Source organism: Cucurbita pepo, chromosome 17 (assembly GCF_057944985.1).
Source record: "Cucurbita pepo subsp. pepo isolate OVF chromosome 17, ASM5794498v1, whole genome shotgun sequence".
NCBI lineage: Eukaryota > Viridiplantae > Streptophyta > Magnoliopsida > Cucurbitales > Cucurbitaceae > Cucurbita > Cucurbita pepo.
Genome location: NC_141814.1, coordinates 13,465,784 through 13,481,569, shown reverse-complemented (window position 1 = coordinate 13,481,569; position 15,786 = coordinate 13,465,784). Strand labels below are relative to the sequence as shown.

At 34.6% G+C, this 15,786-nt stretch overlaps 1 protein-coding gene and 1 long non-coding RNA gene across 2 annotated transcripts; one reads left to right on the top strand and one right to left on the bottom strand.

Moving 5' to 3' along the window:
- Positions 1–2,352: 2,352 nt before the first annotated feature.
- Positions 2,353–3,247, bottom strand: LOC111778308 (uncharacterized). Its single transcript, XR_015413242.1, has 2 exons — positions 3,121–3,247; positions 2,353–2,568 (listed from the first exon to the last, which is right to left on the bottom strand). It is a non-coding gene; the product is annotated as an uncharacterized LOC111778308 (long non-coding RNA).
- Positions 3,248–6,887: 3,640 nt separating this feature from the next.
- LOC111778707 (CDPK-related kinase 3) lies at positions 6,888–14,886 on the top strand. The gene is made up of 11 exons (XM_023658679.2): positions 6,888–7,785; positions 10,772–10,902; positions 11,356–11,397; positions 11,482–11,590; positions 12,004–12,082; positions 12,872–13,168; positions 13,320–13,429; positions 13,672–13,779; positions 13,884–13,946; positions 14,290–14,457; positions 14,541–14,886. The coding sequence occupies exons 1-11, from the start codon at positions 7,198–7,200 to the stop codon at positions 14,673–14,675; spliced, it is 1,830 nt and encodes a 609-aa protein (XP_023514447.1). The 5' UTR covers positions 6,888–7,197; the 3' UTR covers positions 14,676–14,886.
- The last annotated feature ends 900 nt before the right edge of the window (positions 14,887–15,786 follow it).

The following is a 15,786-nucleotide window of genomic DNA, read 5'->3' as shown; positions in this document are numbered from 1 at the left end:
AATTATAAGAATTTCAAAGTTAACTGTTCTTAGCTTGGACACATTAGTGAAAGATTTGTGTTGATTTATGATAATAGTTTTCACTCTCTAAGAAGTATTTTAACATCGACTCTTAGGCATAGAACAATTATACGAGCTTGGCTATCAAGGAGGAATGGTTTGACTAATAAAAATTTAGTTAATTTGAAGACATTCAAATGAAAATCTAATTTCCTTTTATTTCCATTTTGTCTAACATATAAACAAACAAAAGGGCCGTTGATATCCCCAACCAATGTTGACATATAATTCTTCCATTTCAAAATTAATTTAAAAGATGAAAATTGCATTTAAAAATAGTATTTTAGATTATTCAGAGTCAAATTGTCACACGAATAATAATAACAATAATTTTATTATTTGAATATTGAGATGCTAGTAAATTGAAAATAAAGAAATTTATTAGACATGAGATTAAAAATGTTAAGATCTTTTAGATTTTTTTTTTTTTTAAATTTGGGAAAGGATGAAACACCTGTTAAAATAAAAATCACTACAACAACGATATTAAATTAATAAAATAAAATAAAAAATATTAAATTAAGATTTTGTGTCCTTCAATTTAATTAATTATAATTAGTCTCTATAATCTGATAAAAATTGCTTAAATAATTCAATAATTATAACTATATAGAGTGAAAAATGACAATGTAAGGATAAAATTTATAGTTTAATTTAAAAAAAAATAAAAAAGAAAAAACTGAAAAATTGGAGCGAACAGAAAAAATAGAATGTTGGGAACATAAATGTCTTGTCTATTTGCAGCCGTTATAATTATAGGATCCAGGCGTTATGGGGTAGGGTTTTCGTTTCGCTTGGAGGTTAAAAAACGATGCTTTTTCATTTTCTTTATAACTTTAATAATTACAAATTTTCAAAATTATAATTAAAAACTCAATTTTGTATTAATTAAAATTTGTACTTAAATTTTGTTAACATTATAAAAATTGATCACTTTTTAAAAATTAAATACAGCTCGAGATATTAGACCAAACACATTGGAGAGACTATTAGAAAATGTTTTAAGAGGCAACGAATTTTCAACATATCTTTTCTAAAAAAAAACTCTGAAACAAATTAGCTCTAATCATATATATAAATTGTTAAAAAGATCAATTTATATTAAAATAAATGATAAATATTAATTTAGTTTTTCAAATATAAAGTTAAAATTTACCTAACAATAATGTGGACAACTTGTTTTTCCTAAAAGAAAATTTGGCAACCATTATTTTAAAAATTATAATAATTCTAAATTAAATCTTAAATAATACTTATTCCATTAAATTTGGCCCATTCATTAAAAAAAAAAAAAAAAAAAAAAAAAAAAAAAAGGAAAGAATATGACAGGAAAATTATCAAGTACAGAAAAATACAAGGTAGGATTAATAGATGTTTGGCATTGAACGTTTGAATTTTGCGACCAAGAATATGGGTTCACTGTTTCCTTACACGGCATTGAGTTTTGTTTCTTTCTTATTTTCCTTTTTATTTTTCTGTGATCCATAATTTTCCATGACAACAAGCATTCAAATCGGACATGCAATGAAAGTATCTACCAAGAAAAAACCAAACTTTTAATATTTTCATAATTTGATAAATTATTTTGCCCTTAATTTTCTACACTTTTTCTTTCATATATTTCATTTCTATCCTTTATCGATTCTTCGTTTTATCTACGAGTGTATATCGTTCAAAGGAAAAGCATCACGGCCACTAGGAGAATTTCATTGCAGAAATTCAATTTGGTTCAGCTCAATTAATCAAGATCTGTTCTATGACTTTTCAAGTTGGTTTAGTGATTTCCTTCAATCTATGTTGATTTTTTCTACAAGCTAAATCTGATTCACGAAATGGAGAACTCTTCTAAAGAGTTCTCCACGGAACGTGAGCTTGGACTTTTTGGATATTAATCGTCTTGATCGCTAGTTGAACGGAAAGATGATGAGTCGAAAAATCAAGAGGTTGAAGCTAAAAATTGTGGGAATGACTAATTGAGATTGTACAATCCCGAGCAGTATCCATGGCCATTGAAACCTAGGGGTGGAAGAAGATGAATCTCCTGAAGTGAATCCTAGGAAATCTGAAGAAGAAGAATATTTAATCCTAGGAACAGGCCGGATTTGAGCATGTAGCGGGGAATACAATTCGACTACACGATTTCATGCGAATATGACAATAAAAACAACAAAAAACGAACTCAAAACAAATCAAAGGATCTAACAGCACAGGAAAATGAAGAAGGATCAGTGGAAAGGTATGATCAATGAAGGAAGAGTGAAAGCAGAAAGAAAATGTTCGAGGCAGAGGAAGAAAAGTGTCGGGCGAAGTCTAGGTTAGCATCCAATGCTAGAATGCAACCCACGCCTTTTGTTCAAACCCGTTGCAATTTCAACACAATTTCTATAGAAGAGGTTGCGAAAGTCACAATGCGATGACTCTCACATGGACAGGGGCCCTCTACCATTAATATTCCCTTTCCTCAAACCTCAAACATCGTCTCTACCAACACAACTTTCCTTCTCAGACCTTTTACAAATTCAACATCATATCCTTCATCAGTTCATAGTGCGAAATTAAATGCGAAACTAAATGCGAAATATCATGAACTACTTGCGAAATGTTACTTCTCAGACCTTTTACAGATTCAACATCATATCCTTCATCAGTTTATAGTGCGAAACTAAATGCGAAATATCATGAACTAAATGCGAAATATCATGAACTACTTGCGAAATGTTACTTCTCAGACATTTTACAGATTCAACATCATATCCTTCATCAGTTTATAATGCGAAATATCATGAACTACTTGCGAAATGTTACTTCTCAGACCTTTAACAGATTCAACATCATATCCTTCATCTGTTTATAATGCGAAACTAAATGCGAAATGTTACTTCTCAGACATTTTACAGATTCAACATCATATCCTTCATCAGTTTATAATGCGAAACTAAATGCGAAATGTTACTTCTCAGACATTTTACAGATTCAACATCATATCCTTCATCAGTTTAGAATGCGAAACCGAATGCGATGAACTAATTGCGAAATCTTAAAAAGGTAAGAGACTGAAACCTCGATGAAGCATCTTGCGGAGCCGATTGATTTGAATACCAGCGCCATGGAGGGATTTCATGGAGGGAGTGAGCTTATGAGGGCTCTGCAACGGCGGCTGGTTAGGGCACGCGAACTTTCTAGGGATCGGGTTGGGCTTTTGGCAAAAGTGGCCCAAAACTAAATGGGCTTTCCTACCCTACTCTACCCTATTTTTTAAATTATTATGAAAATTAAAAAAAAAAGTATTTTAAAATTATTATGAAAATTAAAAAAAAAAATTAACATTTTTAACCCAATGTTGTTAGCCGTCCGATATTCGAGCTTTATAATATTTTAGTTATTAACTTAATATGTATCGTGGATAAGTATAATTTTTTAAAATAATTAAAAAAAATATAACCCGACAACTCTGTTGGATTGGGTTACGAAATTTATCCGTCCAAAATTTCGAGTTGATTCAAAGGATTTCTCTAGCTCAACTCGTGTACAACCTTGACACTGACGGCATCGGTGCGTATCACTTTCATACGTATTAGTTCATTGACGTGCACCGAACTCTTTAGACATAAAATTCTATACTAAATCGGAAACCTTTTCGTTCTAAACAAAAAAAATTAGTTGTAATATGCTTTTAAAAAATAAAACATGGGCACGTGACCTTTTGGAGGGCATTTATGGGACAATTAATTAAAATGTGGGGAGGGCTTTGAATTTTCCCACAAAATTTGAGGTTCATAAATACAATAATTGAACCCTAAAAACCCAACTAAAATTAGGGTCAAGTTGTGTAGTTGGGACATCTCATTATACTACATCCCTAATAATAATAATAATAATAATAATGTTTGATAATTTAAAAATGTACTTTGTAGTTAACATTAAATTATTTAAAAATATCCTAATTATGCATTAAATTTTCGGTTAAAAGGTTAAAAGTTTGAATCTTCATTCGAGATATAGTTGAACTAAAGAATATACAATGAAAAAAATTTAAAATTTTAAAATATATAAAATGTGAAAGCGATCCAACCCCTCTCACCCACGACGGTTTCTCGATTCTATGTGAGGTGGGGCGTACGTCAGAGTGGAATCTATCTCGAACCCACTGTAACGACTCAGGCTCACTACTAGTGTATATTGTTCTATTTGGGCTTTTCCTTCCGGGCTTCCCCTCAAGGTGGCTTCCCCTCAAGGCTTTAAAAGTGAAATCTATCTCGAACCCACTGTAACAACTCAGGCTCAGATATTGTCCTCTTTGGGCTTTCCCTTCTAGGCTTCCCCTCAAGGCTTTAAAACGCCTAGGAGAAAGTTTTCACACCCTTATAAAGGGTGATTTGTTCTCCTACTCAACTAATGTGGGACATCATAGTCTTAGATATAGTTACTATATTTACCAATACGACCATTGCCATAGATATGAGGGTAGGTAAAAGTAGCTTGTTTCTCGTCTCCTAGGCTACCAATACACGTGACTCGAAGAGAAAAGGCAGCAAACGGTTCTTCGCTCTTGTTATCGCAATGATTTAATATATATTACAACTTATTTAAAGAGACGGGTAAGATTATTTCACAATTGATCGTATCAATCCAATACACAATCTTAGTATAGTTTAGCAAATAAAGTATTTGTTACGGGTTCGAATGTCGGTAGTTCGTCCACCTAGCACACAAATTATTAAACGAACAAAAATAAAAGTCTCGTCACGGATGCTATTATTTTCTGTCATCCTACCATATAATTACGGCATTAAATGTTTTTATAAAGTTTAAGCGTCACATTATTTTCCTACTCTATAATGTTCTGTTTGACATAATTGCCATAAATTTTATTTTGTGGAACTAACCCACACCCTTTGGATATTGACAATCTCCACCAACTTTTATTCATCTTATTTTTTTTTTTATGGTCAAAATCTCTAATTATTGGTTTCAAGTGGAAAGGGGTTATTTGGTAATTTCACACCGAAAAAACATGACGATCAGTGCATACCTTAAATAGTGGTTAAACCTACTCCATTTGTATTAGCGAACCTAACATAATCCAATTTTTGTTTCGCAATAAGAACTTCTAATTTGTATTTATTCACTTGGTCCAGTTTTACCCGTGACGTGAGCTCTCGCTCCTTAACTGGAATTTGTTGTTATAGGTTGACGGTAACGAGCCCAGGTCGGGGGTTATCACGTTTAGTGCTTGTTCTTAAGATATTGTCTATTTGACTTTATTGGGTCGTTTCTAGCCCGAATGAACACTTCCCTAGTGGAAGTTTATCAAAATTTAAATAATTAAAAAATTAATATAGATCAACTTTGATTTTATTTATAATTAAATGAACGTTAAAAATAATTAAAATTAATTACTTGGTCAAACCCTTAAAATATAAGTCATTCTCACGTGTGTAAATCAAAGAACAGGTCTTCAACTCACCTTAGATTAAGATCGAATTGCATATGATCATCTAATGAAATATTAGTTCTCATAATTAATAAATTTACAAAGAGACGTTAAACATTTTATAGTATAATTTTATACAAACTCAATGCATAGGATATCCTCACTCACATGTCTAGAGGAACGATTTAGATCAAATTATTTATAACAATTAGAAACTGATTTATATGAATAATGTTACTCGGACAAGACACTCAATCTTATCCATATATATAGATATTTATATTATAATACGATATAAATAATTTAAAATATATTTTGTAACTTATTTAAAAAATGAATATTGATAATTTAATTACTTCCCTAAAATTAAAACTATACTCTTTAGAGTCATCCAATCATTTTTGACACATAAAATGGTAACAAAATGATATTCTCATAATGTAAATTATTTTAAGAAAAAAATATTTTGAGTTATTTTTTACCAAATTTAGAGAAATATAAAATACCATAATCAACGGGTGGTTTAGCCAATTATGGATTTCGCGCCGGACCGTTTTAAAAGGAGAACGTCCAAACACAAAAGGAAAAATCTCATTGTTTCTCCTGCATCATTCCCGACTCATAGGAGACGTTGTTATTTTGTCTCCGAGGAATCTTTATAACTACCGCTGCTTAGCTTTCAACTTGTTTTTTACGATCAAATGAAATACGGAGAATCCGTCATCCTCTTCGAAACGTTTCGGGTTCCATCCGTGCCTGATACAATTTATAATAATAAATTCAATCCTCCATTTTATGGTTTTTTTTTAGTAATAATAAATTATGAAATAAAGTAGTAAAATATTAGAAAAAGAATAATACTAAAATAAAAGAAAATTCTTCCCCCTTGATTCTACAGTGCAACCGAGGTCACATGAGCTCGTTATGACATGGCATATCTGAACCTTCCGTCATAAAAAAACCCATCACATTTCGCACGCGGAGAGAATGAGCAGCAGGTGCAGATAGATTGGAATAAACCTTACCGCAGTGTAGTAAAACCCGAGTTATTAGTCATTATACGGACACCAAATTAAGAAAAAAGAAAAAAACATATATAAAAAGGCAAGAAAACTGACGAAAGACAAAAACGAAAAAGAAGCTGTCCAGAGGGAGAGAGAGGGCGGGGGGGGGGGGATAAAAGCGGGAGTAGAGAAATAGTTGTGTGTGTGACAGCACAGGGGAGTTACAGTACGACCGGGTAGACCAGTCCCTAATCCAACGGCTACAATTGGCGGATCAATCAATGGCCGATTGTTCTGCCGTTTTTGTTCAGATTAAGAAAGTATTTTACATGAACCATTCTCTTTGGTGCGTCGTCTCTCTCTCTCTCTCTCTCTCTCTCCCAATCTCTCCCTCTCTCTCTCTCTCTCTCTCTCTCTCTCTCTCTCTCTCTCTCTGTAGCAGTGGGCTTCAGTCTTTTCTCTGACTCAAATTTCTATTCTTTTTCATTCTCTGGTTTTAACGTTTTGTAGGTGACGCTTTAAGCTTTGGCTTTCGGCTTAGATCTCTCTCTTGTTCTCTCTGTTAATTTTGAAGGAGAGAGGATCAGATCGGGGCGGAGGGTTGGAGGCCGTCTGATGTGCGGACTTTGACTCGGCCGTGATCCGATACCACGTCGGCGGTGAAACAGTGACGTTGAGAGAGAGTGGAGGAGTTTAGAGATGGGACAGTGTTATGGGAAGACCATTCCGACAACTGATAATGGCGTTATTCCGACCACCATCACCACCACCGTCCCTTCGCAGTCTACGCCTGACTACGGTAGCGATCCATCTCATTTTCCCTCTGGGAGTGGAGGAGGAAACGGCGTAGCGAACGTGAGGGCTACTACGCCGACAACGCCGGCGAGGACTTCGTACCCTAGCCCTTGGCCGAGTCCGTATCCACAGGGAGCTGGTGCGAGTCCTCTGCCTGTCGGTGTTTCGCCGTCGCCGGCTAGGGCTTCGACGCCGGGGAGGTTTTTTAAGCGGAGGTTTGCTCCGCCGTCTCCGGCCAAGCACATCAAGGCCTCGTTGGCGAAGCGATTTGGGTATACGAAGCCGAAGGAGGGCCCGATCCCAGAGGAGAGGGGGACGGAGCCGGAGCAGTTGCTGGATAAAAGCTTTGGATATGGGAAGAATTTTGGGGCGAAGTATGAGTTAGGGAAGGAGGTTGGGAGAGGGCATTTTGGTCATACTTGCTCTGCTAAAGGGAAGAAAGGTGAGCTCAAAGATCAACCGGTTGCCGTCAAGATCATCTCTAAAGCGAAGGTACTCTACTGTGATGTGATATGTTTCTTCTTTCCTGATTTCAATCACTTCAATTTGCTTTGTTTGCCTTGATTTGCCTGCTGTTTTGTACATTGTAGGGTTGTTTTTTATATAATTTTTAGCTAATTCTGCATCACTTGTGCTTCTGTTTCGAAATTGGGTTCTGTTGTTCATAGATACCGATATGGTTTTTGTTTGTTGTGTTGGGTCCAAATGTACTTTGGATTTGGTGTACACAGATTTTTCTGTCTCTGTCTCTGTCTCTCATTCTGGTTTGGGGTTGGTGGCTTTCCGGACGGTGGAGGATTGCCTGAATTAAGTCGTTAGGTTTAAGATTGCTACATGAAGTGTATAACACTTTGATGCAAAACATTTTATTTTGGGAAGTGTCAAATTGGGAGCATTGCTGCTTAATGACACGAAACTTTGGCACTCAAGATTTGGCAGCTTTGACATGAAAGTGGGATAATAGCCTAGCTGAAATTGGAGTTTGGATATGTCATACTTGTCCCCTACAGAGGTTTAATAGTATTTGATTTTCTGGGTCACACATGATCTCCTCTGTGCTCCGTTATGGTACAGGGTAGGTCCTGGATATTTTAGGTGACGAGAAATACACTGGTTTTGTGCCTGAACTTTAAGAAAACCGAGTTAGTCTAGGACATGATGAATTTTGTTATCCATTTTGACTTTAATTTTGCCTCTTAGCTCAAAAGATACTTGGTATCCGTGAACCATTTTGAGGATTCTGGCTTAGTTTCTAGAATTGATGCACATTTGACGTAGATTATGCTCATGTAATCCGTCACACTTGAGTTTTGGTATCTAGTTTATCTCCAACATATGTTAGACACCTAAACCTATTCAACACCAAGATCACATATTAGTTTACAATTGCTGTTGTATGACGGTCACAGTAACAATGAGAAATAATAGGGAAAAAGTTTAGAATTTTGACTCAAAAACATTTTGACATTTTTTTGGCATGTAGTTTTATTTTCATCATATTTGATATTGATATTTCTCTTCTCAAAAGCGAACAGTTCATGATTTGTTTAGAATTATGCTTATAAGGTTATTAACCCTACATGCTTCATAAATATGTAGCTGACTTTGTTGATTCGCCTAGGGTCTTGTTATATTATGTCTTTCAATCTAAGAATTAGTTCTCGCAATACTAATAATAAGTACTAATAATTAAGAAGGAAAACAAAGGAAGATAAAACATCAGAAGTCAAGATCTCCCTTTTTATGTTGATTTATTTTTTCATTCATGAACTAAATGAGGACCATGTGCAGTAAAAAATTGCATGATGGATGCAAAAGGTTTAAAGATTGTTTTGGTGAGATGATGGAAACTAGAACTGGGAAATTCTTGAAGGTTGGCTTTTAGTTTGTATAGCAGACGTTGCCAATTGAAGAAATTTCATTGTGGCTTTCTTTAACCTTTGAGAAAATAAGGTTACCTGATGGTAGAAGAGGATAAAATTGATTATAAATAAAAACCATGGCTTTGCTAAATGGGGGTCTACATGTGCAAATTATGACAGATAATAAATATTGATGCTAGGTTTGTTGAATAAAAGAAAATTGTCTGTCTTCTTAGTGTTGTGCTTGTCAGTCTCCATGAAAATATTTTCTTGGTGTAAAAATGTCAATGATTGTAAGTCCTTGACGTGCTCGGTGCTTGGGTGATTTTTCCTCCCCCTATGTCAGTTCTTACAATTGAGTTTCCCTCTTGTGAATGTACGCTTAGCCCTAGGTGGGATACTGAAGGGATTAGTGATTGCACTGCATGGGCAGGCATGTAGCGTCCATTGTAAGAGAAGAGTTCTGACTTTGCCTCGAGTACATAAGTCTTTCGATCACTCCAGTAATCTCCTACATAGTTCATTAGTCCAGAATATACTTCCACTGAAAATTTGGAACATCAATGGCCAATATTTGTACAGGGTTCAACATGGAATCACTGTCATATATTATTGGAATCATTTTTTTTACAGACCATAAAAATTTCATTCAGCTTATATGTAAATTCAATTTAATTTACAGCATCATTAGTCTGGATAAATTCTCCTTAAATTTTTTTTTTTTTTTTTGAGAAGAGGTATATTTCGTTGATAGATGAAATGAGGGGAGATAAAAGCTCCCATCGTCAAAGTGAATTTCATGAAAAGTTTTCAGTTGGGGAGTAAAGAGAAAAAAATACTATAGTTACTGAAGGAGTGTTTACGTTTACACCAATAAAAGATTTAACAAAACCAAATCCATATAACAATTACAATTCGAAGAAACATCCTTGAAAATTCTACCAATACAATCATACCAAAGATTCCAAAAAAGAAGCTCAGTTGATAGCTAGCCACAAAGTCTTCTTAACACCACTGAAGGGATGTCTCACAAAAAACCGTAGCAAGTATATCATAAATAGTTTCAGGCCATACAAAATACCAACCAAAAGCTTCAACCTTATCTGACCAATACTGAGAGAGTCAAAGGAACAAGGTGCGAAAAGATCGCTTTGACATTCAGCATTTAAGCTATGCATAGTAAATATTTAAATGGACATGCATAGTAAAGTAATATCCAAGTCTGCTTGTGCTGAGTTCCCACATGTAATATTGCCTATTTGAAACAAGTTCTCTCTGGAGGGTGCATTGGACTACCACCTGTTATGTCTCTATTAAATCTTCCGTAATTGGAGAAGTCCATCCTTGAATCTTTATATTTTCTAGGAGGTTAAACTGTCATCTGGTTCACTCTCTTCTCTCTCTAAAAGTGAACTTATAGCTCTCTAAACACTACAAAATTGGTTGTATTACTTCATCTGTTCAAATGTATTCACTGCATGTATCCTTTTCTTTGGTCTATGTAAGCTCGGTTTCTTACAAAAAAAAAAAAAAAGAAAAAAAGAGTTGTATCCTTTTCTTCTGCCTCATTAATTGCATTTCCTATCATTGTGTTTCTTAAAATATCCATTTGGCAGATGACGACAGCAATATCAATTGAAGATGTTCGGAGAGAGGTGAAAATACTGAAGTCTTTATCTGGGCATAGGCACCTTGTAAAATTTCATGATGCATGTGAGGATGCCAATAACGTTTACATAGTCATGGAGTATGTCTTCCCGCTTTTCTATTTCTTATCATTCTGGATCTGAAAAATTATCTTGAACTTTTATTTCATTTCTCTGTGATACAATTGCAATTCTTCACCATGTTGTACTACATAGGGGATGTCACAGTCGTTGTTTGAACTTTTAAGTTTCTTGAATCTTTCAAATTCTACCATATTTCTTTCTTTGCCCATCCACAGGTCATAATGGATTCAATTTGAAATATGTGAATTTTGATAATCTTATTTCTTGAACATGCAATAAATGAGCAAAATGTGGCATTCTCTTTGTTATTCGTATACAGTTTGGTCTGAACTGAATGAGTTTGGATAACCCTATATTATCAATGAGCATCAAAATGATAAACCATTACAGTTTTCTTTGTTTTTTGCAGTTCAGTTTCTGGAGATAATTTTATTTCAATTTGAAGTATCTTGTTTATAATTCCATTTTAGGTTATGTGAAGGTGGGGAACTTCTAGACAGAATTTTGTCAAGGTATTCTATCTTTATCTTAACAATGATATTGTGTTGCCTTTGACTTATTTAATTTATTCTAACGTATAATTTCCCTCATTGTAGAGGAGGAAGATACCCAGAGGAAGATGCCAAAAGTATAATTGTTCAGATTTTAAGTGTAGTTGCGTTTTGTCATCTTCAAGGCGTTGTGCATCGTGACTTAAAGCCTGAGGTCTTTTCCTTTTATCTTCTGTTTATTTATGTTTTTATTTTTTTTATTTTTATAAATGATTTTTTCTCGAAGTTTAAGCTTTTCAGTAAACAGTTTTTCAACTAAATTCTAGAAAACTTCTGTTGTTCCCTTCTCTTTGGTTCCATACTGTTAAGGATGAGTTGGTATTTTTCCTTGGCAAGTTCTAGGATCCCATCGTACAACTCGTGATAAGACTTTATATTGAAATTCAAAGAAAGAAATCATGAGTGTTTGCGATAAATATGTCATGTCACTAGATGCAGTTACAGAGAGCTTTGTGAGACCCCCCCACGCACACACCTAAAGAAAAATTAAAAAGAAAATAAAGTTATTTCTTGTAGTAATTGTATGCCTCCATTTTGTTTCTTATGTTGTTCTTTCATGTTCTACAGAATTTCTTATTTACTTCCAGAAGTGAAGATGCTGATATGAAGCTCATTGACTTTGGTCTTTCAGACTTTGTCAGACCAGGTAACAAATAGATCCATCTAATTGTTAAATTATTTATGCTATTTGTTTAATTTTATTTTTTCTCCATCCATAGAAACCAAACTTTCATCGAGGAAAAAAAAAAAAAAAAGAAAATTCAAGAATACAAGAGGCATACAAAAAGACATCACTTGGTCATTTGTCCTGTGCTCTTGTGAACCCCTTTCTTTTGTCACAAATCACTATTTGGAGACGATTATTACTCCTAATATATATAAAAAACACATTGGCGGCTTTCCACTCTTATTGCAGTATTTATGCCCTCCATGAAGAATAAACTAGTCTTCGTAATATTTACAATTCTAGGACTGTATTCCACCAAAAAAATGCAAGATCCTTTGGTGTTGGGTGATCATAGAATCTTAATCCCAAGCTTTAATGAGAGACAAGTTTTTCTGTCCAGAATTTCAATGTGAACTTCACTAAGATTTCAATTATTACTAGAAATTAAATTACTGTTGGAAGATCTATATACCAATATTTTATTATTTGATTGTGATTGTACTTTATATGGATAGATTCTGACACTCTAACATATATAGCATAAATTGAATAAATAGAAAAGTGCACTATGGAAATCCATACACTATTGTGAATGACTGCTGCATCTGCACTGAATGCATTTGAAAAGTACGAATTTTTGTGTAGGACAATTGTGTTACCCCAGAACATGCTACTCGAGTCGTTACATCATTAGACTGAAGTTATGTTACAGTAACTTCTCATTGTCTATTGGATGATTTACTTTTTCCTTTTGTTATCCACATGCAGATGAGAGACTTAACGATATTGTTGGAAGTGCTTATTATGTTGCACCTGAAGTGCTTCATAGATCTTACACTCTGGAAGCAGATATATGGAGCATTGGGGTTATTACCTATATTTTATTATGTGGAAGTCGGCCATTTTGGGCGAGAACGGAATCAGGAATATTCCGTGCAGTGTTAAGAGCAGATCCTAATTTTGAAGATCTACCATGGCCTTCAGCGTCTCCAGAGGCTAAAGACTTTGTGAAACGGCTCCTCAACAAAGATTATAGAAAGAGAATGACTGCAGTCCAGGCGCTTAGTAAGTTTTTCCTTTTTGTATCTTTCCTTCTCACAAGGCCATAGAATAGGTTGAAAATGTGAAAATATCTGTACTTTTTGAAGTTTTCTATTATCGTTTTTATATTCTCTTCGATCTAGTAACATATTAAACTTAACTTTTCTGTATGCAGCTCACCCATGGTTGCGGGATGATACACGTCGTATACCTTTAGATATATTGATCTATAAGTTGGTGAAGTTGTACCTGAATGCTACTCCTTTCAAACGTGCAGCAATGAAGGTAAAATATTTTCCTTCTTTCCCTTATTCTTCTACTTCTTCTTTTGGTTTTTTGGTTGCTGGAGTCGGAAATTAATTCCGTCGTTTAAAGAAGTGATTATTTCTTATCTTCTTAATTGAGCTTCAGTCTGGCTTGCCCTCTTAGTTAGTCAAAGTGATTCTCTTGAACGAAAATCTAGATGTTTTCTATGTGGAACTTAACATTGTTTTTAATCCTCCGATCATGACATCCTTCCATTTCAGGCTCTCTCAAAAGCTTTGACAGAAAACGAACTCTTTTATCTTAGAGCTCAGTTCGCGTTGTTGGAACCAAATCAAGATGGGCGAGTTGGGCTTGATAACTTCAAAATGGTCAGTGCTTTCTTGGCCCTGCTTTAGTTTTTATAGCATAGGACCATAAATTCATCAGTCTCCTTCACTATTTGTTTTGACTTGTAAGTACACCTATGATCTAGGCTCTAAAGCGGAACGCAACGGATGCTATGAGGGAGTCGAGGGTTCATGAAATTGTAAATTTGGTATGGTTCTTTTCACCTGATGCTTCTCTTCATGCTAGATTGATAAATATGGTTATGATTTGTGATTCTGAGTCTGCTGGTTTTGGTTTCCCAACTTAATTAGGCAATGCACCTTATAATCCCTTCATGTTGATTTGTTTAAATTCGAGTTAAACCCGTCCCCAAACAAGGTCCAACGTAGAATATTAGACAGAAATTCGGGTCGGTATATGCACTAACAATGGAACAAGTGTGAAAGTTCGCATAATAAAATAAAACAACAACAATTTATTTTCAAAAGTTTGTTACAGTACCAAAAAAAATTTGCATGCTTCCCATTGCTGAAATAAGATACATTTTTCAGCTAGAGCCTCTTGCCTTCAGAAGAATGGACTTTGAGGAGTTCTGTGCTGCTGCAATCAGTACCCATCAATTGGAAGCTCTTGACCAGTGGGAGCAGATAGCTTGCGTGGCCTTCGAGCATTTCGAGCGCGAGGGAAACCGGGTGATTTCAGTTGAAGAATTAGCTAGGGTCCGTTAAAAGCTTGCTTTTTTAAGAATCATGAATAATTTTAATCTGAACATGCTTTCTAACCGTATTGTGTACGAACGCAGGAATTGAACCTCGGTTCGACAGCATACTCGATCCTCAAAGAATGGATTAGAGGAGATGGAAAGCTTAGTTTTCTTGGGTATACAAAGTTCTTACATGGTGTCACCCTACGTAGCTCAAATACGAGACACCATTAGTCTTTTCTTTCTTCCCTTTTTTTTCTTCTTTTTTGAAGTCTTCATTATATATTCAGTTAAAAGTTGGTGAGTTGAAGATTGTAGGGGCACTTAAGATTCTTTTTTCCCTCTTTGGGGGTGGAAATGTGTATAAAATTGAATGTTTAGTGAAGGCAATTGCATGGGATTGTTGAGTCCACATAATATACCACCAAAAGCTATCAATGCTTCACAGTCTCCTTTCTTTTTTACTATTCTATCACTCTTTCCATTTTTTAATTTTCTTGTTATTGAGATCTCACATAGAGGAACGAGTGCCAGTACGGTCCCGAAGGAGGTGTTTTGTGAGATCCTACATCGGTTGGAGAGTGAAACGAAATATTGTTTGAGGGGAAGTTTGAAAAAGGAAAGTACAAAGAAGATAATATTTGTTCACGTTGGACTTGGACTTATAACTGTTACACTATCAATGCTCCGCAGTCTTATAAGACAAATAGCTCACTTTGACCTCAATCGATCAAGGTGAGCTAATGTCTAGCACCCATTTTACCGATCTTCTAGAAAGTTCGAATTTTCACTCAATCCGCCGAAAAGACTTCCAACTTTTCATATAACACATATTAAGAATATCAATTATTAATTTACTCATAATTGTAAGACTAAGAATATGTATTTGAACAAAACATATCAGATCAATATGGAGCGAGTCAATTCTTGATAAATAAGAACATAAAAAGGGTATGGTATAGTTGTACATACGAAATAAGAGAGGTAGGGACTTCTTGATAAATAAGAACATAAAAATGGTATGGTATAGTTGTACATACGAAATAAGAGAGGTAGGGACGGATTTGGTATAGTTGTACATACGAAATAAGAGAGGTAGGGACGGATTGAAATAAAGATTTGATCGAGAACCACAAACGAGGAGGACACATCTTGATATTTGTGTGGACATGCTCATGATATGCTATTGCTTGTCCCCTAAATTTGCCTTCCTATCAATACCTACAACTTCTCGTTTTTAGGTTGTTCCAATTATTTATTATCTTGTATGAATAATTTTCAATATTATTTATGAAAATTTAAAATTTCAACTTAAATGAAAATTATATATATACATACACGAACA

Bases quoted from the DNA above. Each gene is read 5' to 3' on its own strand.
- LOC111778707 (XM_023658679.2), top strand. From the start codon at position 7,198: ATGGGACAGTGTTATGGGAAGACCATTCCGACAACTGATAATGGCGTT. The intron at 11,398-11,481 runs GTATTCTATCTT...CCCTCATTGTAG, and splicing joins CTAGACAGAATTTTGTCAAG to AGGAGGAAGATACCCAGAGG. The intron at 11,591-12,003 runs GTCTTTTCCTTT...CATGTTCTACAG, and splicing joins ATCGTGACTTAAAGCCTGAG to AATTTCTTATTTACTTCCAG.